Below are 21,967 nucleotides of genomic sequence, written 5' to 3' on the forward strand. Positions count from 1 at the left end.
TACCTGGTAGTCGCGCGTCTCGGAATTTGTGACGCGTACGGCTCCATCCTTCAAGCAACTCTCACAAGCTTCCCGTTCACGCAGCAGGTTCATAGCATTTGGAATTGCTCATACTTTTGGAAGCATGCTGCCATATCCGCAGCTTCCATACCTTATGAAGATGCGCCATGGGGGAAAAATGAATCCTGTACAGCAATACGTGGTTGTCGGTCGCGTTGCGCTGCCACCAGCGCCTCCAAAGATTGCAGTAAACGGATGTATGTACTACCCTTTACGGAACCGGATACTGTGATTTTGATTAGTTGCTGGTTAATCTTAGGCCCCTTCGTATCGCTGATATTAAGCGATTACTCGACTCTGCACGACCCCAATCTCAACATTCAAATTACCTGCTTCTGCAAGTCAATGGACTCGTTAATAACTGCGGCTCAGGGCCAGTATGTTTTATTGACCGGCGTGAAGGTTAGCTGTTTGTCGTACTGTCTCCGAATCCGTCCTCTAATCTATATGATGCAGTTCGCCTATCGCAAGAGAGGCGCGCAAACTGGAGAAGTTCAAGCCAAATTTTCGGAAACTTTCGACTCCCTCAACGACTGGTATGTTTGGGATGAGAAGACGGATGACTTGGCAATACGACCAGGTCGGTCGCTCACCATGAGCGAGGGCCATGAGATTATAACAGTTTTGAAATCCGTGAAGACAGCTTTAGATGCGGCGTCAACGAACATTCCGGCTCTTCAACAAGGGCTACCGATGGCAGACGCATCCGACTTATCGCCTATATTAACTATCTCGGAACTTAAACCAAACACCACGGCGTCATTTATAGGGAAGATTGGGAATATCTTTGCTGTACAAACCGGTATCACAATCATGATCTCAGATTTCACCAGAAACGATCGTTTGTCAATGACCAATGCTACGAATTTTCAAAAAAGATTTCCTGGACAAGGGATGTGCCTATCCGTCTTGCTTCAAAATTACACTGTACGCTATGCCGAGGAATACCTGACGGAAGGCAGATTTCTCAAATTTACGAACTTCAAATTGATCGAAAACAAGCACATATTGATGGCCCGGTCATCGGCACAGTCTCTACTCTCAGAAATATCCAAGGATTCTCCCATTCTTAAGCCACTCCTGCAAAGATGCGATGAATATTTTGACGATGTACCGACGAATCAACTCACTGGGAGACCTACCCTACCCGAATATCCGATTTCTAGAACATCTCTGTCGCCGGCCGTTAGCACTACTTCCTGGTCAGAGGTCATGCATACTCCGGCGCGCGTTACACGGAGCTCATTGCGGAGCGCTGCATCAGCATCCAGCACTCATACATCCTATTCGCCCCTTCCTGAGTTACCATCGTCTCCTTCAACGAGCGTCAGCAATGATGTCAAGGTCGCTTCTTCTGACGACCAGCAACCTATCAAGCGCGAATTCGAGGAGCCACTAACAGACAATGACTCGCAAAAGAAAATGCGTTTGGATATATCTTGGACATTGTCCGAAATATCGGACACAGCAGCTAGTGATTTGAACAGACTAGCAGAAGCGAGTCCTGTCGTACCTGGAGTACAAGCAGTTAGGCCTAGCAACAATTATTTGGAGGACAGCGCGGTTACCAAGAGCGTCAAAACCGAAGGCACTGGGATAGAGCACACTGGCAAGGGATATAACTACCGTACGCGACTGAAGAAGCGTCGTCTGTCATGGCCAGCCGAGCGACCAGTAACGAGTGACGACTCGGATGACGAAAATGATGATAATGCGGTTGGTGAACTAAATCCCGTCAACGTTATGCGTCCTGCGAAGGTGCAAGAGCAAGCTGGCTGCGCACCGGATCCCCACCAAACATATCCTAAGGATAGTCAAGAGTGGAGTCCGAATGAATTTGGTATGATGCGCTGCATTTGGTCAATACTGCCCGGGCCGGAAAGCTAATGGTTTTGCCAGTTTTCATCAGTGACAGGGAGTCAACCAAGTCGTTCTCGTTGAAAGAAGCTATGGAGCACGCGACCGATCACGGCCAGTATAGAGTCCGGTGTACTGTGTGGTCCGTTAGTCCGTCTTCATGGAGTAAAGCATTGATTAAGAGGTATGCGACTCATTTTTTGTTGCTGGCAAGGTTGATGCTAATCCTTGGTGCTGTCAGCAATCAAGGACCTTACCTCTGGAGTTTGAAGCTCCTCTTATCGGATATGAAGGACTCAGAGATATGGGCTGACTGCGAAGGCATAAACGCAGAGCGACTGGTAGGATGCCGAGCTGATCCGTATGTAAAATTTTCGTCGTTTTCCACAATATTTTCTAACACTCATGTCAGTGCGATGATTCCCTTGCTCGGAATGAGGATGTCTAAGATCCTGTCACATGCGGCGCAGAAGCGGCCAAAGTGGATCGAGTTACTGATTGAAGCGTATTCTTCTCGAGAGCGTCGCAGCATTTGTAATGCGGACGGTGAAGTACTTTCATTTAAGATCATCAACTCGTGCATCATCTAAGATTTGTACCTGGTATGAATATCCTTCTTGTGCTATACTTTGCAGTTATGGCTTGGACCAGCCACTCCCTACCATACACATAGCAGGGCAGGCTTTGATTTTCCATTTAAGCAGTCGACTCAGTCGCCTGAATGTGCAGAGACATTATAGCAGAAGGTATCTCAGGTGATTCATGCCGCTGTTAAGGTTTAAGGGATGCCGTAGAGCCGCTCAAAACGTGAGACGCGTAGAATACGCGTCACGTACAACCCTAGCCCTAATCCATAGAAACCGCTTGATCACCATGGCAGTTATTGGGTTTGGTACTTGACGCGTCGCGTTCAGCGGCGGAGCGACCTTTAAACTCCCAGACCAGACTGACGCGTGTGAGACGAACGCGTCCAGGTCGCCTCAGCTGCCTGTCCCGCGCTGCCATTATTACTCACTTCCTCGGGGATCCACAACCTCTGCAATGACGACCAAGATGAAACCAAAGCAATCCTCCTCGGCCGCGGGCACGCCGACGTCCATTAATGGCAAAAAGCAACGGACGCTGGCAAGCTTCTTTGCGCCGCCGCCGGCGAAGAAGGTTGATAAAACCACGGAGGTAGTTGTGCCGCAGCAACTCGACAGCGATCCAGTCTCACAACAGGATAGCGAGGCATCTTCTGGGATTAGGGAGAAAGAGAAGAACGCGAAGGTTGCGCTGCCTTCGCCAGACACCCCTGCTCGACGGCTGAATGACGAGCGCGAGGATAGTAGCCAGTCCGCTGAGGCGAATTCCACTCCAAGCAGACGTGTATGTGAACCTGACCACGAGAGTTTATTACTCCAAGCTAATTCTGTGTGTTCAGCCGAGGTCGCGTGTCAAATATACCGAGATCTCTGACGAAGACGAAGACGAAGACGACAATTTCAGTGAAAATACAAAGGCACAAAGTATGTGTAGTCACCTGCTATGCAGAGTTGCCTACGTTGACTAACCACGCCATTAGAGCCGAAACGGAGAAAGATTACTGTGTCTGATGACTCTGATGACGAGTTTGTTCCGCAAAAGGAAGATTCGTTTGAACGTGAGTCTTCTACTCTGGACTGTGAACTTTTTTGGACCGCAAGTTAACTGATTTAGATTTATCGGAGATGGAAGATAACGCTGAGGATGACATGGATGTCGACGTTCTCTCTGATGAAGAAGGGGAGCAAGTAGCGAAGACGCCTGCTTCGAAGAAGCGAAAGTCCTCGTCGCTCGCTTCCAAATTCAGTGCCTCCGCAACCTCAACACCATCGTCAGCAACGAAAGCAATGCTGAAGCAGCCCAGCAGATCCACGGCGTTGTCAACACCGACTAGCAATGGCAAGAAGTCATTTGAAAAGGAAAATGAAGAACGCTACTCTTGGTTGGTCTCCGTGCGAGACGCGGATGGCAATCCCGTTGATCATCCTGACTATGATCCGCGAACACTATTTATTCCAAAGTCAGCATGGGCGAAGTTCACGGCATTTGAAACGCAGTATTGGGTAGGGCAACTTAATTGCTTGCTCCTGGCGGAGTGAAGTGCTGACTTGTAACAGGAGGTGAAATCCAAGATGTTCGACACCGTAGTGTTCTTCAAGAAGGGAAAGTTTTATGAGGTGTACGAGCGCGACGCGGACCTTGCGCACTCAGAATTTGATTTAAAAATCGCTGGGGGCGGCCGTGCGAACATGCGCCTTGCTGGCGGTAAGTGATCCAGCGTAGACCAAGCACTTGCTCCTGTACTAATTTTTTGCAGTTCCTGAAATGTCGTTTGACCATTGGGCGGCCTCATTTATTGCAAAGGGCTTCAAGGTTGCTAAGGTGAATCAAGTCGAGACCTTGCTCGGCAAGGAAATGCGTGAGCGCGGCAAGAAGGAGGAGAAAATCATCCGACGTGAGCTGGCGTGCGTATTGACTGGTGGAACTCTTGTCGACGAGACCATGCTTGTGGACGAAATGTCGACATATTGCGTCTCTATCAAAGTAAGAGATAGTCGGACTAGGTGTATGACAACGTATTAACAGTAGTAGGAGGGAACTTCGGAAGAAGGCACACCGGTTTTTGGCATTTGCTTTGTCGATACTGCTACAGGCGCATTCCACGTAGCGCAGATCAATGACGATGTCGATCTGAATGTTTTCCAGACTGTCGTTGCTCAGCTGCGGCCGAAAGAAGTCATCTTGGAGAAAGGTATTATATCGCCACTTGCTGTTCGTGTTATTAAGAACAACACTTCACCTGGCACATTGTGGAACTACATCAAGCCACGGACCGAATTCTGGGACGAGGATATCGCACTTGAGGAGCTTAGCCGCAGCGCATACTTTACGGCGGAGAATCTTGACGATCAGTCGCACTGGCCGGAGGTGTTGCGACGCGTGCAGGAGCAGCCGTTTGCGATGTCTGCATTTGGCGGGTTGCTGTGGTATTTGCAGCAGTTAAAGATTGACAGAGAACTAGTGTCGTTGGGAAACTTTACATTCTACGATCCCGTGAAGATGTCGACGTCGCTCGTGCTTGATGGTCAGTCGTTGCAGAATCTCGAGATTTTTGCGAACTCGTTTGACGGCGGCGATCAAGGTACGGTATTCAAGCTCCTGAACAGATGCATCACACCATTTGGAAAGCGCCTGCTGCGAAACTGGCTGTGTCATCCATTACAGCACATAGAGTCAATCAATGCGCGCTTGGATGCCGTAGATTTGCTGAATCGTAACTATGAGCTTCAGGCCACGATCGAGAAAGGATTCGCGTCACTTCCGGATCTGGAACGTCTTGTTTCCCGGATTCATGCCGGCAAGTGCAAAGTCAAAGATTTCGTGCGCGTTATTGAAGCGTATGAACAAATCTACGAAGTGGTGGTGCGTCTGCAGACCGAGTTCGAACTAGATGGTTTGATCGGCAAAATGATGACGAACGTGCCGTCGCTTGAGCAATCTCTCTTGCAATGGCGCGATGCGTTTGACAGAGCACGGGCGAAGAACGAGGGTCTCTTGATTCCTGAGCGCGCGGTCGAAGAGGATTTTGACAATTCGCAAGATATCATGGCGGCGATAGAAAAGGAGTTGATGGACTTGATACGCGGATACCGAAAGCAGTTCAAGTCGCAGGAGATTAATTATAAGGATAATGGAAAGGAAATCTATCAGATTGAGGTTCCTACACGGATTGCAGTCCAGGTACCTAAGGATTGGCAGCAGTTGTCTGCGACACAGGTGCGTATTATATTGTTCTCTATGCAAACGCAAATATTAACAATCGCAGAAAATGAAACGATACTGGTCTCCGGAAGTACGCAAACTCGTGCGAGAGCTTCTCGAAGCGCGCGAGTCACACAAACAAATCGCGAGTGAGATGCAGATGCGCCTATACGCCAAGTTCGACAAATATTACAAAGACTGGATGAAGGCCGCGCAGCTTGTGGCGAACATTGATTGTCTGCTGAGTCTTGCGAAAACATCTGTGTCGCTTGGAAGCCCATCTTGTCGACCTCAATTTGTAGAGGACGAGCGGAGTGTGCTTGATTTTACTGAGCTGCGACATCCGTGCTACTCGAGCGAGTATGTATACGACGGACTGATGGAGTTGCATAAAGCTAATGGTCTATCAGTCTTGATTTTATTCCCAACGATGTTGTTCTAGGAGGCGAAACGCCGAGCATGACACTGCTCACTGGTGCCAACGCGGCCGGAAAGTCGACTGTTCTGAGAATGGTAGGTACAGCGCTGCATTGACCCAATCGGATTTGTGGCTGACACACTGCAGACCTGCGTTGCCGTAATTATGGCACAAATCGGATGCTACGTTCCCGCTGAGACCGCTCGACTTACGTGCGTGGACAGAATCATGACACGTCTAGGCGCGAACGACAATATCTTTGCCGGCCAGAGTAAGTCGTTATACGAGGACACGGTACGTTAAAAAACTAATGCAGTTTAGGCACGTTTTATGTGGAGCTCGCGGAGACCAAGAAGATGCTTACGCAGGCGACGAACCGGTCATTGCTTGTCCTCGACGAGCTGGGTCGTGGCGGAAGCTCGACCGACGGCTTTGCGATTGCTGAATCTGTGTTGTATCATATTGCGACGCATATCGGCAGTCTTGGTTTCTTTGCAACGTAAGTGCTTTTTTCTCGCAGACGAGCGAATTTCGGAGCTAACCGGTGTAGACATTACGGTACACTGGCAAATAGTTTCGTCGGACATCCTGAGGTTGAGCCAAAGCGGATGGCGATCCTTGTGGACGAGGACGAGCGGAAGGTCACTTTCCTGTACCGATTAGAAAACGGTGTCTCTCCCGGCTCATTTGGCATGGTGCGTATTTTTGGAATCTTGAATAAGCAGTGTTCTAACACTATACAGCACGTCGCGACCATGTGTGGCATCGACCGCCGTATCGTAGATGAAGCAGAAGACGCGGCCAAAAACCTCGAACACACGTCGCAGGTCAAGCGTATTCTCGAGACTACGGACGCCGGGCAGGTCGTACCATTAGGTTTACAAAGCGATTTTGCGTGGTTGATGAGACTTATTGGTGAAAGCGAGGCCCGGAATACTGACGCGAACGAGGCGACCGGCTGCATGAAGCGGGGAACTAGCGTGCTGACAATATTGAAGGAGATTGAGAGTTTGTAGAGTTGTGTTAAGGTGTCGCTGTAAGACTGCTTGTATATTAGCTGAGAATTCAAGTTCATAAATCAACAGCGTGGTGGAGGGCGGAGAGAGTGGACCCTAACCGCCTTGGCCGCAGCGTGCGCCGTGAACATCTTGAAAAAAATCAGGAACGGAGTTTACACGAGACCTCGACAAGTTCGACGACCTAGTATTTGCGGCACTCCAATCAGTTTTAAACTGTAACCCGACAAAGTCTCGAGTCCGTTAATCCTGCGTATTCACAGCAGCCAAAATGAGTCGCGCAAGCAGGCCAGAAATTCCCCCGAATCGGCTTCTGCCCATTAAGGAAGCGAACGCGTTCCACGAGATCTTGAAGCTGTACGAGACGCGGCAGTATAAGAAGGCACTGAAGCTCGCGGATGCTATTCTGAAAAAGTACCCCGACCACGGCGAGACGCTTGCGATGAAGGGCCTGATTCTGTGTTTTAGCGACAAGCGCGACGAGGGCCGTGAGCTGATCAAGACTGGCCTGCGGAACGATTTGACAAGTTTTATATGTTGGCATGTGTTTGGGCTGTATTATCGGTCCGAGCATAACTTCGAGGAGGCGTCAAAGTGCTACGTGAATGCGCTCAAGTATGATCCGGAGAACCAGAACATACTACGAGATCTGGGTTTACTGCAGATGCAGCTGCGGAACTACGAGGGCTTGGTGATCTCGCGCAAGTCGATTCTTGAGCAAAAGCCGACGGTGCGGCAGAACTGGACAGGCCTGGCTGTAGGCTACCACTTGCAGCACAAATACGACATGGCGGAGAACGTGCTTCAGAAGTACGAGGAGTCGATGGAGTCGCCGCCGGAGAAGGACGACATCGAGCACTCCGAGCTGCTGCTGTACAAGAACATGATCATCTATCAGAGTGGCGACGTGGCTCGCGCGTTGACAGATCTCGACGCCGTCGCGGACAAGGTGCTCGACAAGCTTAGTGTTCTTGAGTACCGAGCTCAATATCTGCAAGACCTGGGCCGGCGCGATGAGGCGGTTAAGGCGTACCGCAAGCTGCTTAACCGGAACGCAGACTGTCTCGCGTACTACGAAGGTCTGGAAAAGGCACTGGGCGTGATGGACAACGTGGAGAAGCGCAAGTTGCTGTACGAGAGCCTCGCCAAGCAGTACAAGCGTAGCGACCTCGCACGGACGATTCCGCTGTCATTCTTGCAGGGTGAAGACTTCAAGGCCGCGATCAAAACCTACCTGAGCGGATACCTGCAGCGTGGGGTGCCATCTGCGTTCGTCAACATCAAACCACTCTACGCGGACGCCGCCAAGGCGACGGCTATCGAGGAAGTGGTGCTGGGACTGCTGGAAGACTCTAGCGGAGAGGGCTCGACACCAACAACGTATGTGTGGACGTTGCACTACCTCGCGCAGCATTTTTCCAAGGTCGGCAAACACGAGACCGCGCTCGAGTACATCGACAAAGCGATTGCGCACACGCCGACGCTGGTGGAGGCTCACATGGTGAAAGCCAAGATTTTGAAGCGTAAGGGAGACCTTCTCGGCGCGAGCGACGCGATGACGGTGGCGCGGGAGCTGGATCTACAGGACCGGTATGTGAATACGAAGGCCGCAAAATATCTACTGCGCGCAAACAAGGGCGACGATGCGATCGCGGTGGTGAGCCTGTTCACCAAGAACGACGTGCCCGGAAAGGGCGTCGGGGATCTGCATGACATGCAAGCGATCTGGTTTTTGACCGAGCAGGGCGAGATGTTTGAGCGGCAAGGCAAGATCGGACTTGCGCTGAAGCGGTTCGGGGCAGTCAAGAAGGTCCTCGACGACTGGTACAAGGATCAGTTCGATTTCCACCAGTACAGCACGCGACGGGGTGCGATGCGAGTGTATGTCGAAATGCTGCGGTGGGAAGACGGGTTGTACGCGGAGCCGTTCTACCTGCGTGCTGCGGGCGACGCGATCAAGCTGCTTCTGTCGCTGTACGATGTCCCTAAGTCTGCGCGGATAGCGGCGGAGTACGCGGGGATGAGTGAGGAGGACCGCAAACGTGCGCAGAAAAAGGCCAAGCGGGACCGCGCGAAGGAGAACAAGAAGGGCGAAAGCGAAAAGGTGTACGCGACGGACGAGGATCCATTGGGGAAGACGTTGGAGAACAGCGCGACACCGCTCGAGGATGCGCTGGTCTACTGGAAGCCGATCGAGGCAAGTGAGATGCGCTTGAGGGGGGTGGGGCAGGAGGAGAAGTTTAAGGAGGAGGAGTGGTGGCGGTGGGGAGAGGAGATACGGACAAAGTTGGAGGAAAAGAAGAAGGCTAAGGTGAAGGCGCCCGAGGCCGTTACGGCGTGAGCGTTCTTGCATGTTGTAAAATCATGATTGATACATAGAAGCAGACCCAACTCCGGAATAGAACACATCTTACACACCTCATGAGCACATCACTTGAGCACGACGTTCGCGCTGCGGAGCTGTAAATACTGCTGATCCACGCCCGGCGGAAGGTGCTTAATGACCTCGTACACCTCCCTATCATGATACCGCATACCGTTGCCTGGCATCTTGTACGGTGCCTTGAGTCCGGTGATGTCGCACCACCACTTGCGCGGCAGCACCGACGGCGGCGCCTCGACGCTCATGTACGTTGGCATATCCACCGGCCGCGGCACCGCGAGTGACGCGAGGCGCTTGTTCTCATCCGAGATGATCTGCTTGGCGTTCTTGATGCGCCGTGCGGCGCGAGCGCGCAGCGTGGCGGCGCGAAAGGGTTTCACGATGGGCGTGATGTCTGCAGCGAAGAGTGTGAACGGCGGCGGCGGCGGTGGGGCAGGGACGAATGTAGAAGCGGATGGTGGGGTTGCACTTGTGGTGCGCGAAGGCGTTGCCATCGTATGTGGTGATGAAGGGGGTAGAGGGAATAAAGAAAGTCGTGAAGCGTAAGGACGAGTGGAGTCGCGCGTATTGGGCTTGCCGACTAGGGTCCGCACACTACACTGAATCGCAGTCCGCAAGTAAGTACTAAATCATTACCACAGTTTGACTATTTATTGAATCGATATCGTGAACACACACACACACGCACACACACACATACACACACACACACAACAGAGATCAAATTAAAATTTTACATGGCGCGCAATGTGGTGGGAAGGGAGATGTGATAGAGGGATGAAGGGACCGGAAATGTCGGAGATGAAAACACGCTAATGAACAAAAAGATGAAGAAAATAATGAGAAAGAGATAATAAAGAGAAAAATATACAAAGTTAGGAAACAACAAAAACTCCACGCAGCTTAGCTTTTTCATGTATCAAGGGACAAGGTGAGAGATGGACAGGTGAGAGAAACGACAATTGAGGAATTTTCACTCCATTATGAGGGACGAGAAACCGAGACACAGCGAGATATTAAAACCATAGAACACGAGATGACGGCAAGGGACAGAGGCGGCAGGCAAGACTTATTCACCCGGGAGGGGGCCGGAAACAAAGTACCGCCGCGGGTCGAGCGAGGAGACATCGGCGGACTTTGCCTCGCCATCGAGGAGGATCTCGGCCATGACCTTGCCGGTGCCGGGGGCGTTGTTGATACCCCAACAGCTGTGTCCAGAGGCGACATAGAGGTTCTGGGTGTTTGTTGGGCCGATGAGGGGACCAGAGGTGGAGGGGACGTCGACGACGGGAAGATAGCAGGCCTGCCGCCGGGTGATGCGGCCGCCCTGCAGTTCGTTGGAGATGATACCGGCATATTTGACAAGCTCCTCGCAGCGCTCCTTGAGGACCTCAACATCGTCGGTGGTCTCTGGGACCTCGACGTAGTTGTCGCCCTCGCCGCAGATGTAGACCTCGTCCTTGCGCGCGTAGATCTCAGGGGATATGTACTTGCCTTTTGCGAGTTTGAGTTCGGTGAAGACAGCATAGGCGGAGACGGGGCGGGAGGGTGTGATAGTGATGGAGTGGGCACGAAGGCCGGAGACGGGGCAGGTGGGCAGGAGGCGGGAGGTCCAGGGGCCGACGGTGACGACGATCTTGTCACCGCGCAGGACCTTGGGAAGGGCGCTGCCAGCGGAGGAGACGGAGTCGGAGGACATAGAGTCACCGGAGGAGCCGACGGGAGCATAGACGACGGATTCGACTGCGTTACCGACGCCAGAGTAGTTGAGCTTGAGAACCTTGCCGAGGACAAGAGAGACGGCGCCGGACTCCTGGGCACGACGAAGCATGAACATGGTGAACTTGTAGGGGTGGACCTGGGCGGTGGAGTCGGTGCCCGAGAGCGCGGACCAAGATTCGAGTATGTCGGGGCGGACCCAGTCGAGGTCTGGGGGAAGACCGATGTCGACGGGCTTTTTGCGGGAGACGCGCGCGGACTTGGAGAGGTTGCCTTCGACGGAGACGGTCTGCAGACGGCGGTATGACCACTCCTCGGCGCCGTCGTACATGGCGGCGAGGTCCTCGTGGAGCTTGAAAGAGAGCGGGACGAGCTGCGAGGGAAATGCCCAGAGTGCGAGCAGCCCGCCGGCCTTGCCGGAAGCGCCAGAGGCTGGCCGGGTGGACTCGATGATGGTGATTCGGTGGGTCTCGGGGGAGAACTTGGGATGGCGGGTGAGGTAGTAGGCCGTGCACACGCCGATGATACCTGCGCCGACGACGATAATGTGCGTGCGGGAGTCCTCTGGGGGGACCATTGCCGAGGTGGGCATGGTGTAGGGGAGTCGAGGGGGGAGGGGGTATGGAGTGAAGGGGAGGCGTGCGCCGAGGAGGAGCGGACTACCCCCGAGCGGGGAGAAGGCCGGTGGGGTGAGAGACCGGCGGGAGCGCGATGCGGTGCCGAGAAGGGGGCAGGCGGCGGCGCGGAGAGGGCGCGCGAAGGGTACGGGCGGAGACGGGGTCGGCGGAGTGGAGGGGGTCGTCGTCGTCTTCGTGATGCCGGTGCCGGTTCGAGTTTGCGCGCAAGGCGCGCCGCCGAATTGTGGTGTGACCCCCGCACCGCCACAACTGCCTCGCACCGCCACCGCCATGCTCCAGCCATCCCGCGCCCCGCTCTCTGCGGCGCGCTGCGGTGCGCCGCGCAGCCATAGTCCGCCCCGTCTTCTCCGCTCCGCTCCGGTCGTAACCGCGCGAGACCTATAAGACACTCCCCCCCAAGTTGCGCTGCACGCTCCGCCGCTGCCGTCCTCCCGTCTCCACCATGGCCTCCGCCAAGCACCGCGTCATCCTTGGTATGTCCCACCCTTCCTCTCGCTGTCCTACGCACTAATGCGCAGACAGGCATGATGACGTTCGGTCCTGCATCCTCACCCTCCGCCCGCATCACCACCATGTCTGATACCAAGGCCATCCTTGACCGCTTCAAGGGCGCCGGCTACTCTGAGATCGACACTGCTCGCGTCTACACCTCTGGCGACCAGGAAGCTTGGACTGCTGCCGCCGGTTGGAAGGATGTCTACCACTTCGACATCGCTACCAAGTGTTTCCCCGTAGAATCTGGCATGCACTCCAAGACCGAGCTACCCAAATACCTGACCACATCCCTTGCGGAGCTTAAGACCGATTCCGTTGGCATCTACTACCTCCACGCGCCCGACCGTAGCGTGCCCTTCCTCGAGACGCTGCAAACAATCGACGCCCTCTACCGCCAAGGCAAGTTCAAGATTTTCGGCCTCTCCAACTATGCCGCTTATGAGGTCGCCGAGATCGTCACCCTGTGTCGTGCGAACAACCTCGTCCCTCCCACCCTCTACCAGGCCAAGTACAACTGCATCACCCGCTCCATTGAGCCCGAGCTCATCCCTGCTCTCCGCCACTACGGCCTCGATCTCGTCGTCTTTAACCCTCTCTGCGGCGGTCTCTTCTCCGGAAAGTATAACAGGACTACCGGCATCCCCACGACTGGCCGCTTCTCCGCCGCCGCGGGGGCCCAAGGCGACATTTACCGCAATCGCTACTTCAAGGACTGCTACTGGGACGCGCTCGACCTCCTGCAGCCTGTCGCTGAGAAGCACAACATCCCTCTCCTTGACATCGCCCTGCGCTGGCTCGTCCATCACTCCAAGCTCAATCTTGGCCCTGCCGCCGGCCAGACCGGCGACGGCATCATCATCGGCGTGAGTTCGCCCGCGCAGCTCGACGCCGACATCGCCGCTATCGAGGACGCGCCCCTCCCCGCCGACATCCTTGCCGCTCTCGACGCCGCGCAGAAGCTCGTGATGCCCTACGAGCTGCCCTACTGGCGCGGCAACCTCGAGTACACCTACGATACCAAGTGAGCGAGCATTAGCGTGCGATGCCGCATCGAATCCATAGACCTGAATTGAGTTCATACAAGCCCCTTGCTGCGCCACATTGGGCTCCCCGACCTGCCCCGCCAGTTCCGCCACATGCTGCCCAATCCGGCACTGTGCTGGCGGAATTACTTCCGCAGCCGGTACACACCGCCCACGAGCTCCAGCTTCTCTTCCGCAATCATCACCTCCAGGAACCCCCGCAGCTCCTCCTCACTACTCGAGTACCCCACTTCCCGCGGAATCAGCATCTTCAGGAATGACTGCATCTTCGCCAGCGGCAGCGCCTGCAGATTTGTCAGCATCCCCAAAATATACGACCTGTTTTGTTAGCAGCGTCCGTAGAACCAAACTAGACGTGGACGCACCAGTACACCCGCATCTCCTCCTTCGCCTGCGCCTCGCCCCCAAGCACCGCGCCCGACTCCTCCTCCTCTGCAAGCAGACCAACTGTGTCGTTAGCAGCAGCGCGCAAACTCTACCCGGTAGCCACTCACCTCTCTTGGTGGCCGCTGTCTCGGCGCGCTCGAGCACTTCGTACGACGCCTCGCCAACTGCCTTCAATACGCCCTCCTTCACCCAGAACCCTGCCACCCGCCGCACGCCTAGCCCGTCGAGTTTGAGTGCAGCAGCTAGCTCGTCCACTGTGTGCAGCGCTATACCTCTTTAGCAGCTCGCCTTGAACCCCAAACAACTCGCACTCACATGTCTCCTGGAACAAATAGATCATCGATGCGCGTTCCGGCGTCACCGTCATGTCCAGCGTCCGGTCCTCCAGCTCAAGCGTCACGTCCACCGCACCTAGCCGCTTCATCCACTTCAACGTCCGGCCCGACTTGAGTTTTGCATATCGCGCAGAATACCGCACAAGCTCACTGCCTAGATTAGCTCTGCCCATAACACACAACTGCTGCTCATACCTCTCAATATCGGCCGGCAAGGCCAAATCGTCCCTGTCGCGCAGTGGCGGCCAAAATAGCTGTGACAGCATCCGGCCGTGCAGCACACTGCTCACAACTTCTTTCGCGCCGTCCACCGGCTGATGCACGTTCACGTCCACACGCTTGCTGTCTGAGATATCGCGCACCATGACGTCGCAGTTATGCAGCTCTTGCTCGCCGAACTTAAGTTTCAGGAGCTCGAGCTGCATCATCTCCTTGTCGATGTCGTAGTCGTGCAGATCGAGCAGTCGCGACGCAAGCACGCTGACAATCTCCTTCACAAACACTTCCTTGTTGTCGTAAAGCGACAAGAACGCGCCGATTAGGTCTGTGTTGCGTTTGTTTCGGAAGTCGGGTGCAGCGTCGATCGGGTCTGGAACCCAATTCATATCCGAAAGATCGCCCTCGTTTACCTGCGCGTCGCCTTCTCCAGTGTAGGCGGCCAGCTCTTTACCCAGTTCGCTCAAGTCGCTCATGTTGGGATCGTCTACTTCCAGAATTCCGCTCACAACGCATTTCACCCAGTCGTCCCGCTCTCTCAAATATCGTCTGATTGGACGTGACACCTTATCAAGTAGCACTCCCCTCGGATCGATATATCGCAGCACCTTAATCGTCGATATGTAGAACGAAATAATATCCCACGTATTTGCACCACAGTGCAGCAGCCGCTTTGAAATCGAGTTCATAAATGTGGTGACGAGAAACACGCGGTCCTCCTGCGTCTTCATGCACGCTTTTGCGTCTTCGAGCGCAGACATCGACTCAGGGTAGTTCACGACGATGTCAAACATCTCCTCAGTCCGCATTTTCAAAAACGCCTCCCCCGCACGGTCGATCATGCGGTCGATCAAGCCACTCTGCATGCTTTCTCGTCCCGCCATGATTTCCACACTTTGTGCAACCGGACCAGCGATTATTGCGCAGAGCTCTGTAAGAGGAGTGGGCTCGTCTTCCGAAAGCTCAAATCGTTTCTCGTATCTCTCATGCACAAACTTGTCGATAAAGTCGTTGTACACGTGGATCATCGTGTACCGGACGAGTCCCTGCACCTTCAACGCTATCGCAAGCTGCATAATATCCATCATTATCGCACGCACCTCTGTTAGTACTGCCATGTCGCTGTCCTCACGACAACTCAGATCAAGCAGTTCCACAATCAGCCCCTGCGTGAGCGCACCAAACTGGGAATCTTTCAGTGCGATATCGATCATCGCGTTCAATGACCCCAATATCCTCTCCTGCTGCGCGCTGCGGCCCGGCCAAACATATCCCACGGGGTATAAGTAATGCTTCCGGGCGTCTGATAACGTCGAAAGCACCTGTCGCACAGAACTCGCCAGCGCAATAGTTTGTCCTCCTTCTACGGCCGTGGGTATTCTTCCCACAGCCGGTAGCGCGTGCGCGACGAAGTGTGCACGCGTAGCGTCAACGTACCAAAACAATAGCCGCTCGTCTGCATCGGCGGCGTGCAGTCGCGAAATAGCGGTGTTCACGGATGAGGTAGGCGGACGCAGTTGCGCTTGAGGCTGCATCCACGCGGTCGTGAGCTGCCAGTCGTCTGCGAACACGGCGGCTGCATCGGAGACAATGGCGGGTGCACGTATAGCAGAGTCAAAAACGGCGCTATAAAGCGCCGCGCGTGATGATAGCCACGGTGTGGCCATGCTCCGTGCGAGGAAGGTGAACTGATCGAATGGGTGGTGTTTACCTTAGACCGTTCGGCGTGTAAACTCGTTTTAGAGTTTCCCTTCTAAGCCTAACCCAATGGAAAGCGTCACGTGAAACACGTCACGTGGAGATTCCCAGAACCCGGCCCCTTTCTTCGGAGGCCTCACACTCCTTCGCACTTCACCACCTCCACACCAGCCCTTCTATCCACCGCCTGTCTTTGCTCCCGCGTCTCTGTCTTTAAGTCCGCCGCGCGGGTGGCCTTGCTTTGCGATGCAGAAGCTCAACGGCGCCAGTAATGGCAGCCACCACCGCGAGCACCGCCAGCACGGGCAACACCACAGCAGCAGCAACCACCACATACCTGAAGACGATGCCGCGTCGCAGCACCAAGGTAGCTCGCAGCCGTCGTTTAGCATTTCTTCGAGTCTTGGGCGGCGCAAGGCATCACGAGAATCGACCACCTCGACCGGATCGTCCGGGTTTCATCGTGGCTCCGTGGTCGTTGGTGGACGGTTAATCTCAAGTTCCTCGCCGACTAGCTCAGGCGCGACCACGTCTGACGACGGCGTGTCGCCATATGTGAGTCGGAATTCCTCTGCGGCGTCTGTACATGGTTCAGGACTTGGACACACAGCCTCGGCTGCGTCGAATCGGTCGACTATCAGCCTTGCCACAGTCCGCAGCAACTCCTTCGAAGCCATGTCATCCCGCAGCTCAATATACTCGGTCGACACCAACGACGATGCACGCAGCATAATATCCGCAGGCTCTCGCACGCCGAAGTCAAAGCACTCTGCGCTTCCCGCCCCACCGCCCGCAGACTTTGTGCTTGAAAGACCAAAGAACGACGCCAAGATCCACCAAATGTTCCTCGACCTTATGAACCGCCGCGACTTCAAAAATCTGCCCCCGCAGGCGCGCCAACAGATGCTCGAATATTCGCCCCAGAAGAAGTGGATGCTCATCTATCAGGACAAGCTTACCGAGCACAAGACCGGCAACAAGAGGCGCTCCACCGCTGAGGACGACAGCATGCCGCGCTCGTACGTGCGCAAGATCATGGAGAAGTCGATCACACCCAAGCAGCTCAACACATTGTGGATTTGTCTTCGCACTGAAGCTATCTCCTGGGCGCTCAGGTTCATAGACGCCGGTGGTCAGATCGCGTTGTGTGTCGCGCTGTCGCAGATCAACGCAAGTTATAGGTCCCAGTCCGAGATGGACATCGACCGCGAGTACGACCTCGTCAAATGTCTTAAAGCGCTCCTGAACTCTGAGAAAGCTGCAGATGAGGCGTTGAACTCGTCAAAATGCATCCCTGGTCTAATCGGCTCTCTCCTCTCACCACGGCTCGCTACACGGAAACTAATTACCGACATCCTCACCTACCTCGCGCATTGGTCGCGGCCGTTTGGCCATGCACAGGTCATCAACAGCTTTGACCAGCTTAAGGCACATCTAGAGCAAGAGGACCGGTTTAAGGAGTGGATAACCGTTATCGAGAACACACTCGTTGGTCGTGGCAAATTCGGCTCGCTTGTGGGTGCGAGCGACGAAGTTCGCGCGCATGGCATGGGCACCGAGTCTATGCTGGTTGAGTACAGTCTTGCGTCGTTACTACTCGCGAATATCCTTGCGCAGGGCTCTGATGATATCAAAATACGCGTGCATATCCGTGCCCAGCTCAAATCTGCAGGGCTGCCGCGGGTTATCAAGCTGATGCAGAAGTTCGAATACGATGTCATCAACGAGCAGATTCAGCAGTACGAAGACACTGCCGCGCTCGACTATGAAGATCTTATGGAGCTCCAACAGGAAGACGAGATACGCGATCTTGACGATCCCGTTGAAATCGCCGAGAATATCTGGTCGCGAGTCAAGAACACGCCATCTGAGGACTTTTTCATATCCGCGATGCAGCACATGCTACTTGTTCGCGACGAACGACCTGATGATCGTGCGCGTGTGTTCAAGTTAGTTGACGGCGTGCTCTCGTACATTGCCATGGACCGCGTGCTTCCCGATCAAGACTTGCGCTCAACACTGCGATACACTGTCGAGGACATCCTCGGCCGCATGACCACCGATGACCAGGCGCGGCGCGCGATCTTGGAGGCGATAGAAGCAAAAAAGCTTGCGGAGGCCGCGTACGCTGCGCGCGATGAGATGCGGCGACAGATCGACCTCGGCGCGGATGGTATGGTGGCGAAGCTCAAGAAAGAGCTCGCGGAGCAGGCTGAGATTATCTCGATGCAGCGCAAGACGAATAACACTCTGCGAAAGGAACTCGAGGAGCTTTCAAAGAGTCATATGAACCATCTGCACGACTCTGAGGTTAAGGTGCGTGAGCTGTATCTCATACTACAACAAGCGGGCTTTGCGGTGCCTGAAAGCGGCGGTGCACAGCTGCCGGTGGTTAGGACGCCGGACTATAGCAGCATCACTGCAGAGGAGCGCAAAGCCGTGATGCAGAAACTTGAAAGCCAGCTCGCATCTACAAACGCAGAATACCGGCAGAACACGCGACTCTGGAACGCGTCTGCCGATGTATCGCCGAAGCTCAGACAGCTGCGCGAGGCAACGAGCGAGAATTACAGCGAGCTACGGAGATCAAAGACGACGCAGCCTATGCGACAGAACGCTGCGCCAGTGGTGGGCGACGGTATGCCGGTCGCGAATGGGCTATTGCATCAGATCGCGATGGCGGGACAGCAGAAGAAGGAAAGCGAGACGAGTTCCGATGGCGCGACGCAGTTGAGGCGAAGGTCTGCGGTTATGCGTGTGCCGGTTGATTACGGCCATGATCCCCATCCCGCGCAGTCCGATATCGCTCAAGCGGCCGATGGAGCTGATCTTAAATCGCCTTTATCGCGCCGGAACGCACGCCGGGTATTGGCACACTCCTCTGTGGATACGACTACGACTACAGCATCAGCTGCGACGTCGGCCTCGTCGATCAGCTCCGCCGGCAGTCCGGTGAAGACCTACGACGTAAGCCAAGGCGATGGCATCACCCTAGACGCAGACAACTTCCGGACACCCATCACAAGTGGTAAAGACTTATCCCTCATCTTCCCCGACCATGTCGACACCTCTCCAACGCCACAGCGCACGGTATCATCATCAAATCCGTTGTTCCAAGAACCGTACGCGAACGAAGATCTCGAGAGCGAGGTATCAGAAGCAACGCCGGTGTCGCTACGGAAGTTCCCGGGCGCAGTGGCGCATTCGCAGAGCGAGTCGTGGATTGTACGGCAAGCGTCACAAGCAGCGGTGATGCCGCCGCGGTCGGCGTCGGTGCCGCAGATTACAGTTGCTGTCGAGGATAGTGAAATTGACGAAGGATTGCCGACTGGTGCGCTGCCACCACCGCCGCCGCCGATTCCTCAGCATCTTGTGTTCTCGACAGCCACCGCTGTTGAGGCTGCTAAGTCGCCGCCACCACCACCTCCCCTTCCGAGCAATCTCTTATTTACGAAATCCGTCGAAACTGCAGAAATTAACGGAGCATCGCCGCCCCTCCATGGCAACCCTTTAGTCACAAACACAGCGGACGCAGGAACACCACCACCACCTCCTCCGCCTCTTCCCAGTCATCTCTCATTTGCGAAGCCTGCCACAACCGAAAGCGCAGATGGACCACCTCCGCCACCACCTCCGCCGCTTCCTTCCATACTCGGCGGCGGATCATCACCACCACCGCCGCCACCACTTCCCGGCTCCGGTGCTATCCCGGTAGCGCCGCCGCCGCCGCCATTCTCATTTGCATCTTCAAAGCTTCAATTGCCGATCAAACAATCCTCCTCGCTCATCTCGCGGCCGCCGCAGAAGAAAATCAAGCCGATGCACTGGGAGCGGCTTGACGACGTGGAGTTCACATTCTGGAAAGGTGACGAGCAAAATGACTCCTCCGATGCCGACGAGAGCGGCGACGAGCCGGAAGGGCGGCGAAAGAAGAGCAGAGTTCGGGCGCGCGAGAATCTATACGGCGTGCTAAGTAATCGCGGCGTGTTCGCGGAAGTCGAGCGGATTTTCGCGGCAAAAGAGATTAAGAAGCTCGGCGGCGCGAAGAAGGCGGAGGCTGAGAAGAAGAGTTTTATCTCGCGCGACCTTGCACAGCAGCTTGAGATCAATTTGCACGCATTTGCGAATCTGAGTGTCGACGAGATGGTGATGAAGATCATTAAGTGCGACCGCGACGTCATGGAGAACTTGAGCGTGCTGGAGTTTTTGGCTAAGGACGATCTTGTTCGGATTCCCGACTCCGTGTCCCGAAATATGATGCCGTACTCGACAATCTGGGCGACCACTAGTGGCGAACGGAGGATGCCGGAGAAGGATCCGTCTGAACTCACCCGCGCGGACCAGGTCTATCTTGAGTTGTTTTTCAACTTGCAGAGTTACTGGAAGTCACGCATGCGCGCGCTACTACTCACTCGCACATTGGAGCGCGAGTACGACGAGCTCCTGGATAAGCTGAAATTAATTGACCACGCCAGCGATGCGATTCGGAATTCCAGCAAGTTACGCGATTTGCTTGACATTATCCTCGTGGTGGGAAACTACATGAACGGCGCGAACAAGCAGGCGACAGGTTTCCGTATTGGATCGCTGCAACGACTCGCGTTTACAAAGAACGAGAACAATACGATGACGTTTTTGCATTACGTTGAGCAAACTGTGCGCACATCGTTTGAGGACGTTGATGGGTTTTTGGATGATTTGAAGGACGTTTCGCAGGCATCAAAGAGTATGTTTGTATTTTATCGGTGCAAGATGTGCAGAACTAACCAGCCCAGTATCCATCGAACAAGTGCAAGCGGAATGCCGACAGTACATTCAGAACATCAAGAACGTGCAAGACTCGACGGACTTTGGCAACCTCTCGGACCGCTCAAGCTTCCATCCCTCTGACCGCGTGCTGGCCGTTGTCCTCCCGTTTCTTCCGGAGGCGCGCACGAAGCGGGAGTACCTCGAGGAGCATCTTGCGAACACGGTGTCGACGTTTGACAGTCTCCTTAAGTTCTTCGGCGAAGATGTACGCGACTCGAATTCGCGAGCGACCTTTTTTGCGAAGTTCGCGAATTTCATGGCAGATTTCAAAAAGGCGAGGAAGGAAAATCTCCAGCGTGATGAGGAAACACGGGTATACGAGCTACGAAGGCGAAATATCCTTGAATCCCAACAACGTCGGAACGAGTCTCAAGCAGCACTCGAAGCCGGCGCCGCAGCCACCGCGACACCCGCTGTCGCAGCGAGGAAGGCCTCGGCGGATGGGAATAGCACTGTCGACGATCTCATGGCGAAATTGCTCGCTGCAGGACCGTCGCAGGGCGATGCACGGGCGGCGAAGCGCAAGGCGATGGCGCGCGCAGCAGCGGCGAGGCGTGCCCGGAAGGCAGAGGCGGACGGCAGCGACGCGCAGGAGGCGAATAGTCCAATCACGCCCGTGACGCAGACCGCTTCGATAGACGTCGACGCTCCCACCCCGACGACGACGACGACGACGGAGACCACGCCGGTGCCCACAAGTGCGGCGCTGTCGCCGCCGCCTACGCCCACCACGACTGCATTCGATACCACGGACACTCCAGCAGAGGCAAAGCCCGCCACCACTGTCGACGAGGATACGGCACCGGCGACCCCAGTCAGCGAGACCGCGTAGTTTCATGTACATACGCTACACCCAACTTTGCATATCACGCGACACGATCATCGATACCACCATTTGCATCTCCCACACAGACACACATATATACAGTACCCACGGAACCGTTTACCACCCCGGCGGTTTCCTTCCCCACGCTAATGACCATGCACTGTGCGACTTTACGTACCGTTGTTGTTATGTAATGCCTTTCTTTTTTTTTTAATCAGCTTGCTCTTTGTTTCGTTATGAAATCGCGAAGGAAGAATGGAACGAGAACGATGGCTTTTGCA

General features: G+C 54.7%; 8 protein-coding genes across 8 annotated transcripts; 5 read left to right on the top strand and 3 right to left on the bottom strand.

Annotated features, from left to right (window-relative positions):
* The first annotated feature begins 38 nt into the window (after positions 1-38).
* On the top strand, positions 39-2,718 carry V1518DRAFT_417783 (uncharacterized protein). The gene is made up of 5 exons (XM_066904393.1): positions 39-257; positions 320-462; positions 517-1,900; positions 1,960-2,278; positions 2,330-2,718. The coding sequence occupies exons 1-5, from the start codon at positions 125-127 to the stop codon at positions 2,505-2,507; spliced, it is 2,157 nt and encodes a 718-aa protein (XP_066759030.1). The 5' UTR covers positions 39-124; the 3' UTR covers positions 2,508-2,718.
* V1518DRAFT_417790 (muts domain V-domain-containing protein) lies at positions 2,719-7,194 on the top strand. Its single transcript, XM_066904394.1, has 13 exons — positions 2,719-3,285; positions 3,341-3,425; positions 3,482-3,559; positions 3,616-4,004; positions 4,059-4,206; positions 4,259-4,485; positions 4,534-5,718; positions 5,768-6,063; positions 6,114-6,216; positions 6,269-6,392; positions 6,443-6,620; positions 6,672-6,816; positions 6,865-7,194. The coding sequence occupies exons 1-13, from the start codon at positions 2,959-2,961 to the stop codon at positions 7,135-7,137; spliced, it is 3,558 nt and encodes a 1,185-aa protein (XP_066759031.1). The 5' UTR covers positions 2,719-2,958; the 3' UTR covers positions 7,138-7,194.
* A 92-nt stretch (positions 7,195-7,286) lies between these two features.
* Positions 7,287-9,562, top strand: V1518DRAFT_417795 (NMDA receptor-regulated protein 1-domain-containing protein). Its single transcript, XM_066904395.1, has one exon. The coding sequence runs from the start codon at positions 7,409-7,411 to the stop codon at positions 9,476-9,478; it is 2,070 nt and encodes a 689-aa protein (XP_066759032.1). The 5' UTR covers positions 7,287-7,408; the 3' UTR covers positions 9,479-9,562.
* V1518DRAFT_417796 (uncharacterized protein) lies at positions 9,445-10,128 on the bottom strand. The gene has a single exon (XM_066904396.1). It carries the CDS (start codon positions 10,012-10,014, stop codon positions 9,568-9,570), a length of 447 nt encoding a protein of 148 aa, XP_066759033.1. The 5' UTR covers positions 10,015-10,128; the 3' UTR covers positions 9,445-9,567.
* Positions 10,129-10,155: 27 nt separating this feature from the next.
* Positions 10,156-12,061, bottom strand: V1518DRAFT_384430 (FAD dependent oxidoreductase). Its single transcript, XM_066901680.1, has one exon. It carries the CDS (start codon positions 11,829-11,831, stop codon positions 10,590-10,592), a length of 1,242 nt encoding a protein of 413 aa, XP_066759034.1. The 5' UTR covers positions 11,832-12,061; the 3' UTR covers positions 10,156-10,589.
* A 258-nt stretch (positions 12,062-12,319) lies between these two features.
* On the top strand, positions 12,320-13,397 carry V1518DRAFT_427790 (NADP-dependent oxidoreductase domain-containing protein; the record flags this gene model as incomplete). Its single annotated transcript, XM_066906057.1, has 2 exons — positions 12,320-12,350; positions 12,400-13,397. The coding sequence occupies 2 exons, from the start codon at positions 12,320-12,322 to the stop codon at positions 13,395-13,397; spliced, it is 1,029 nt and encodes a 342-aa protein (XP_066759035.1).
* Positions 13,398-13,427: 30 nt separating this feature from the next.
* V1518DRAFT_417800 (uncharacterized protein) lies at positions 13,428-16,058 on the bottom strand. The gene is made up of 5 exons (XM_066904397.1): positions 14,333-16,058; positions 14,118-14,287; positions 13,910-14,068; positions 13,781-13,862; positions 13,428-13,733 (listed from the first exon to the last, which is right to left on the bottom strand). The coding sequence occupies exons 1-5, from the start codon at positions 16,018-16,020 to the stop codon at positions 13,541-13,543; spliced, it is 2,292 nt and encodes a 763-aa protein (XP_066759036.1). The 5' UTR covers positions 16,021-16,058; the 3' UTR covers positions 13,428-13,540.
* A 668-nt stretch (positions 16,059-16,726) lies between these two features.
* On the top strand, positions 16,727-21,692 carry V1518DRAFT_405912 (uncharacterized protein; the record flags this gene model as incomplete). Its single annotated transcript, XM_066901938.1, has 2 exons — positions 16,727-20,777; positions 20,827-21,692. The coding sequence occupies 2 exons, from the start codon at positions 16,727-16,729 to the stop codon at positions 21,690-21,692; spliced, it is 4,917 nt and encodes a 1,638-aa protein (XP_066759037.1).
* Between the last annotated feature and the right edge of the window lie 275 nt (positions 21,693-21,967).

Source organism: Limtongia smithiae (genome assembly GCF_038497785.1).
Source record: "Limtongia smithiae strain NRRL Y-17922 unplaced genomic scaffold V1518scaffold_7, whole genome shotgun sequence".
Classification (NCBI taxonomy): Eukaryota; Fungi; Ascomycota; class Lipomycetes; order Lipomycetales; family Lipomycetaceae; genus Limtongia; species Limtongia smithiae.

Coding starts and splice junctions, on each gene's coding strand:
- V1518DRAFT_417796 (XM_066904396.1), bottom strand. CDS start 10,014: ATGGCAACGCCTTCGCGCACCACAAGTGCAACCCCACCATCCGCTTCT.
- V1518DRAFT_417800 (XM_066904397.1), bottom strand. CDS start 16,020: ATGGCCACACCGTGGCTATCATCACGCGCGGCGCTTTATAGCGCCGTT. Junction 13,863..13,909: donor GACAGCGGCCACCAAGAGAG/GTGAGTGGCTAC, acceptor CTAACGACACAG/TTGGTCTGCTTGCAGAGGAG. Junction 13,734..13,780: donor GAGGAGATGCGGGTGTACTG/GTGCGTCCACGT, acceptor CTAACAAAACAG/GTCGTATATTTTGGGGATGC.
- V1518DRAFT_417783 (XM_066904393.1), top strand. CDS start 125: ATGCTGCCATATCCGCAGCTTCCATACCTTATGAAGATGCGCCATGGG. Junction 463..516: donor TTTTATTGACCGGCGTGAAG/GTTAGCTGTTTG, acceptor TATATGATGCAG/TTCGCCTATCGCAAGAGAGG. Junction 2,279..2,329: donor GTAGGATGCCGAGCTGATCC/GTATGTAAAATT, acceptor CACTCATGTCAG/TGCGATGATTCCCTTGCTCG.
- V1518DRAFT_384430 (XM_066901680.1), bottom strand. CDS start 11,831: ATGCCCACCTCGGCAATGGTCCCCCCAGAGGACTCCCGCACGCACATT.
- V1518DRAFT_417790 (XM_066904394.1), top strand. CDS start 2,959: ATGACGACCAAGATGAAACCAAAGCAATCCTCCTCGGCCGCGGGCACG. Junction 4,207..4,258: donor GAACATGCGCCTTGCTGGCG/GTAAGTGATCCA, acceptor AATTTTTTGCAG/TTCCTGAAATGTCGTTTGAC. Junction 5,719..5,767: donor AGCAGTTGTCTGCGACACAG/GTGCGTATTATA, acceptor TAACAATCGCAG/AAAATGAAACGATACTGGTC.
- V1518DRAFT_417795 (XM_066904395.1), top strand. CDS start 7,409: ATGAGTCGCGCAAGCAGGCCAGAAATTCCCCCGAATCGGCTTCTGCCC.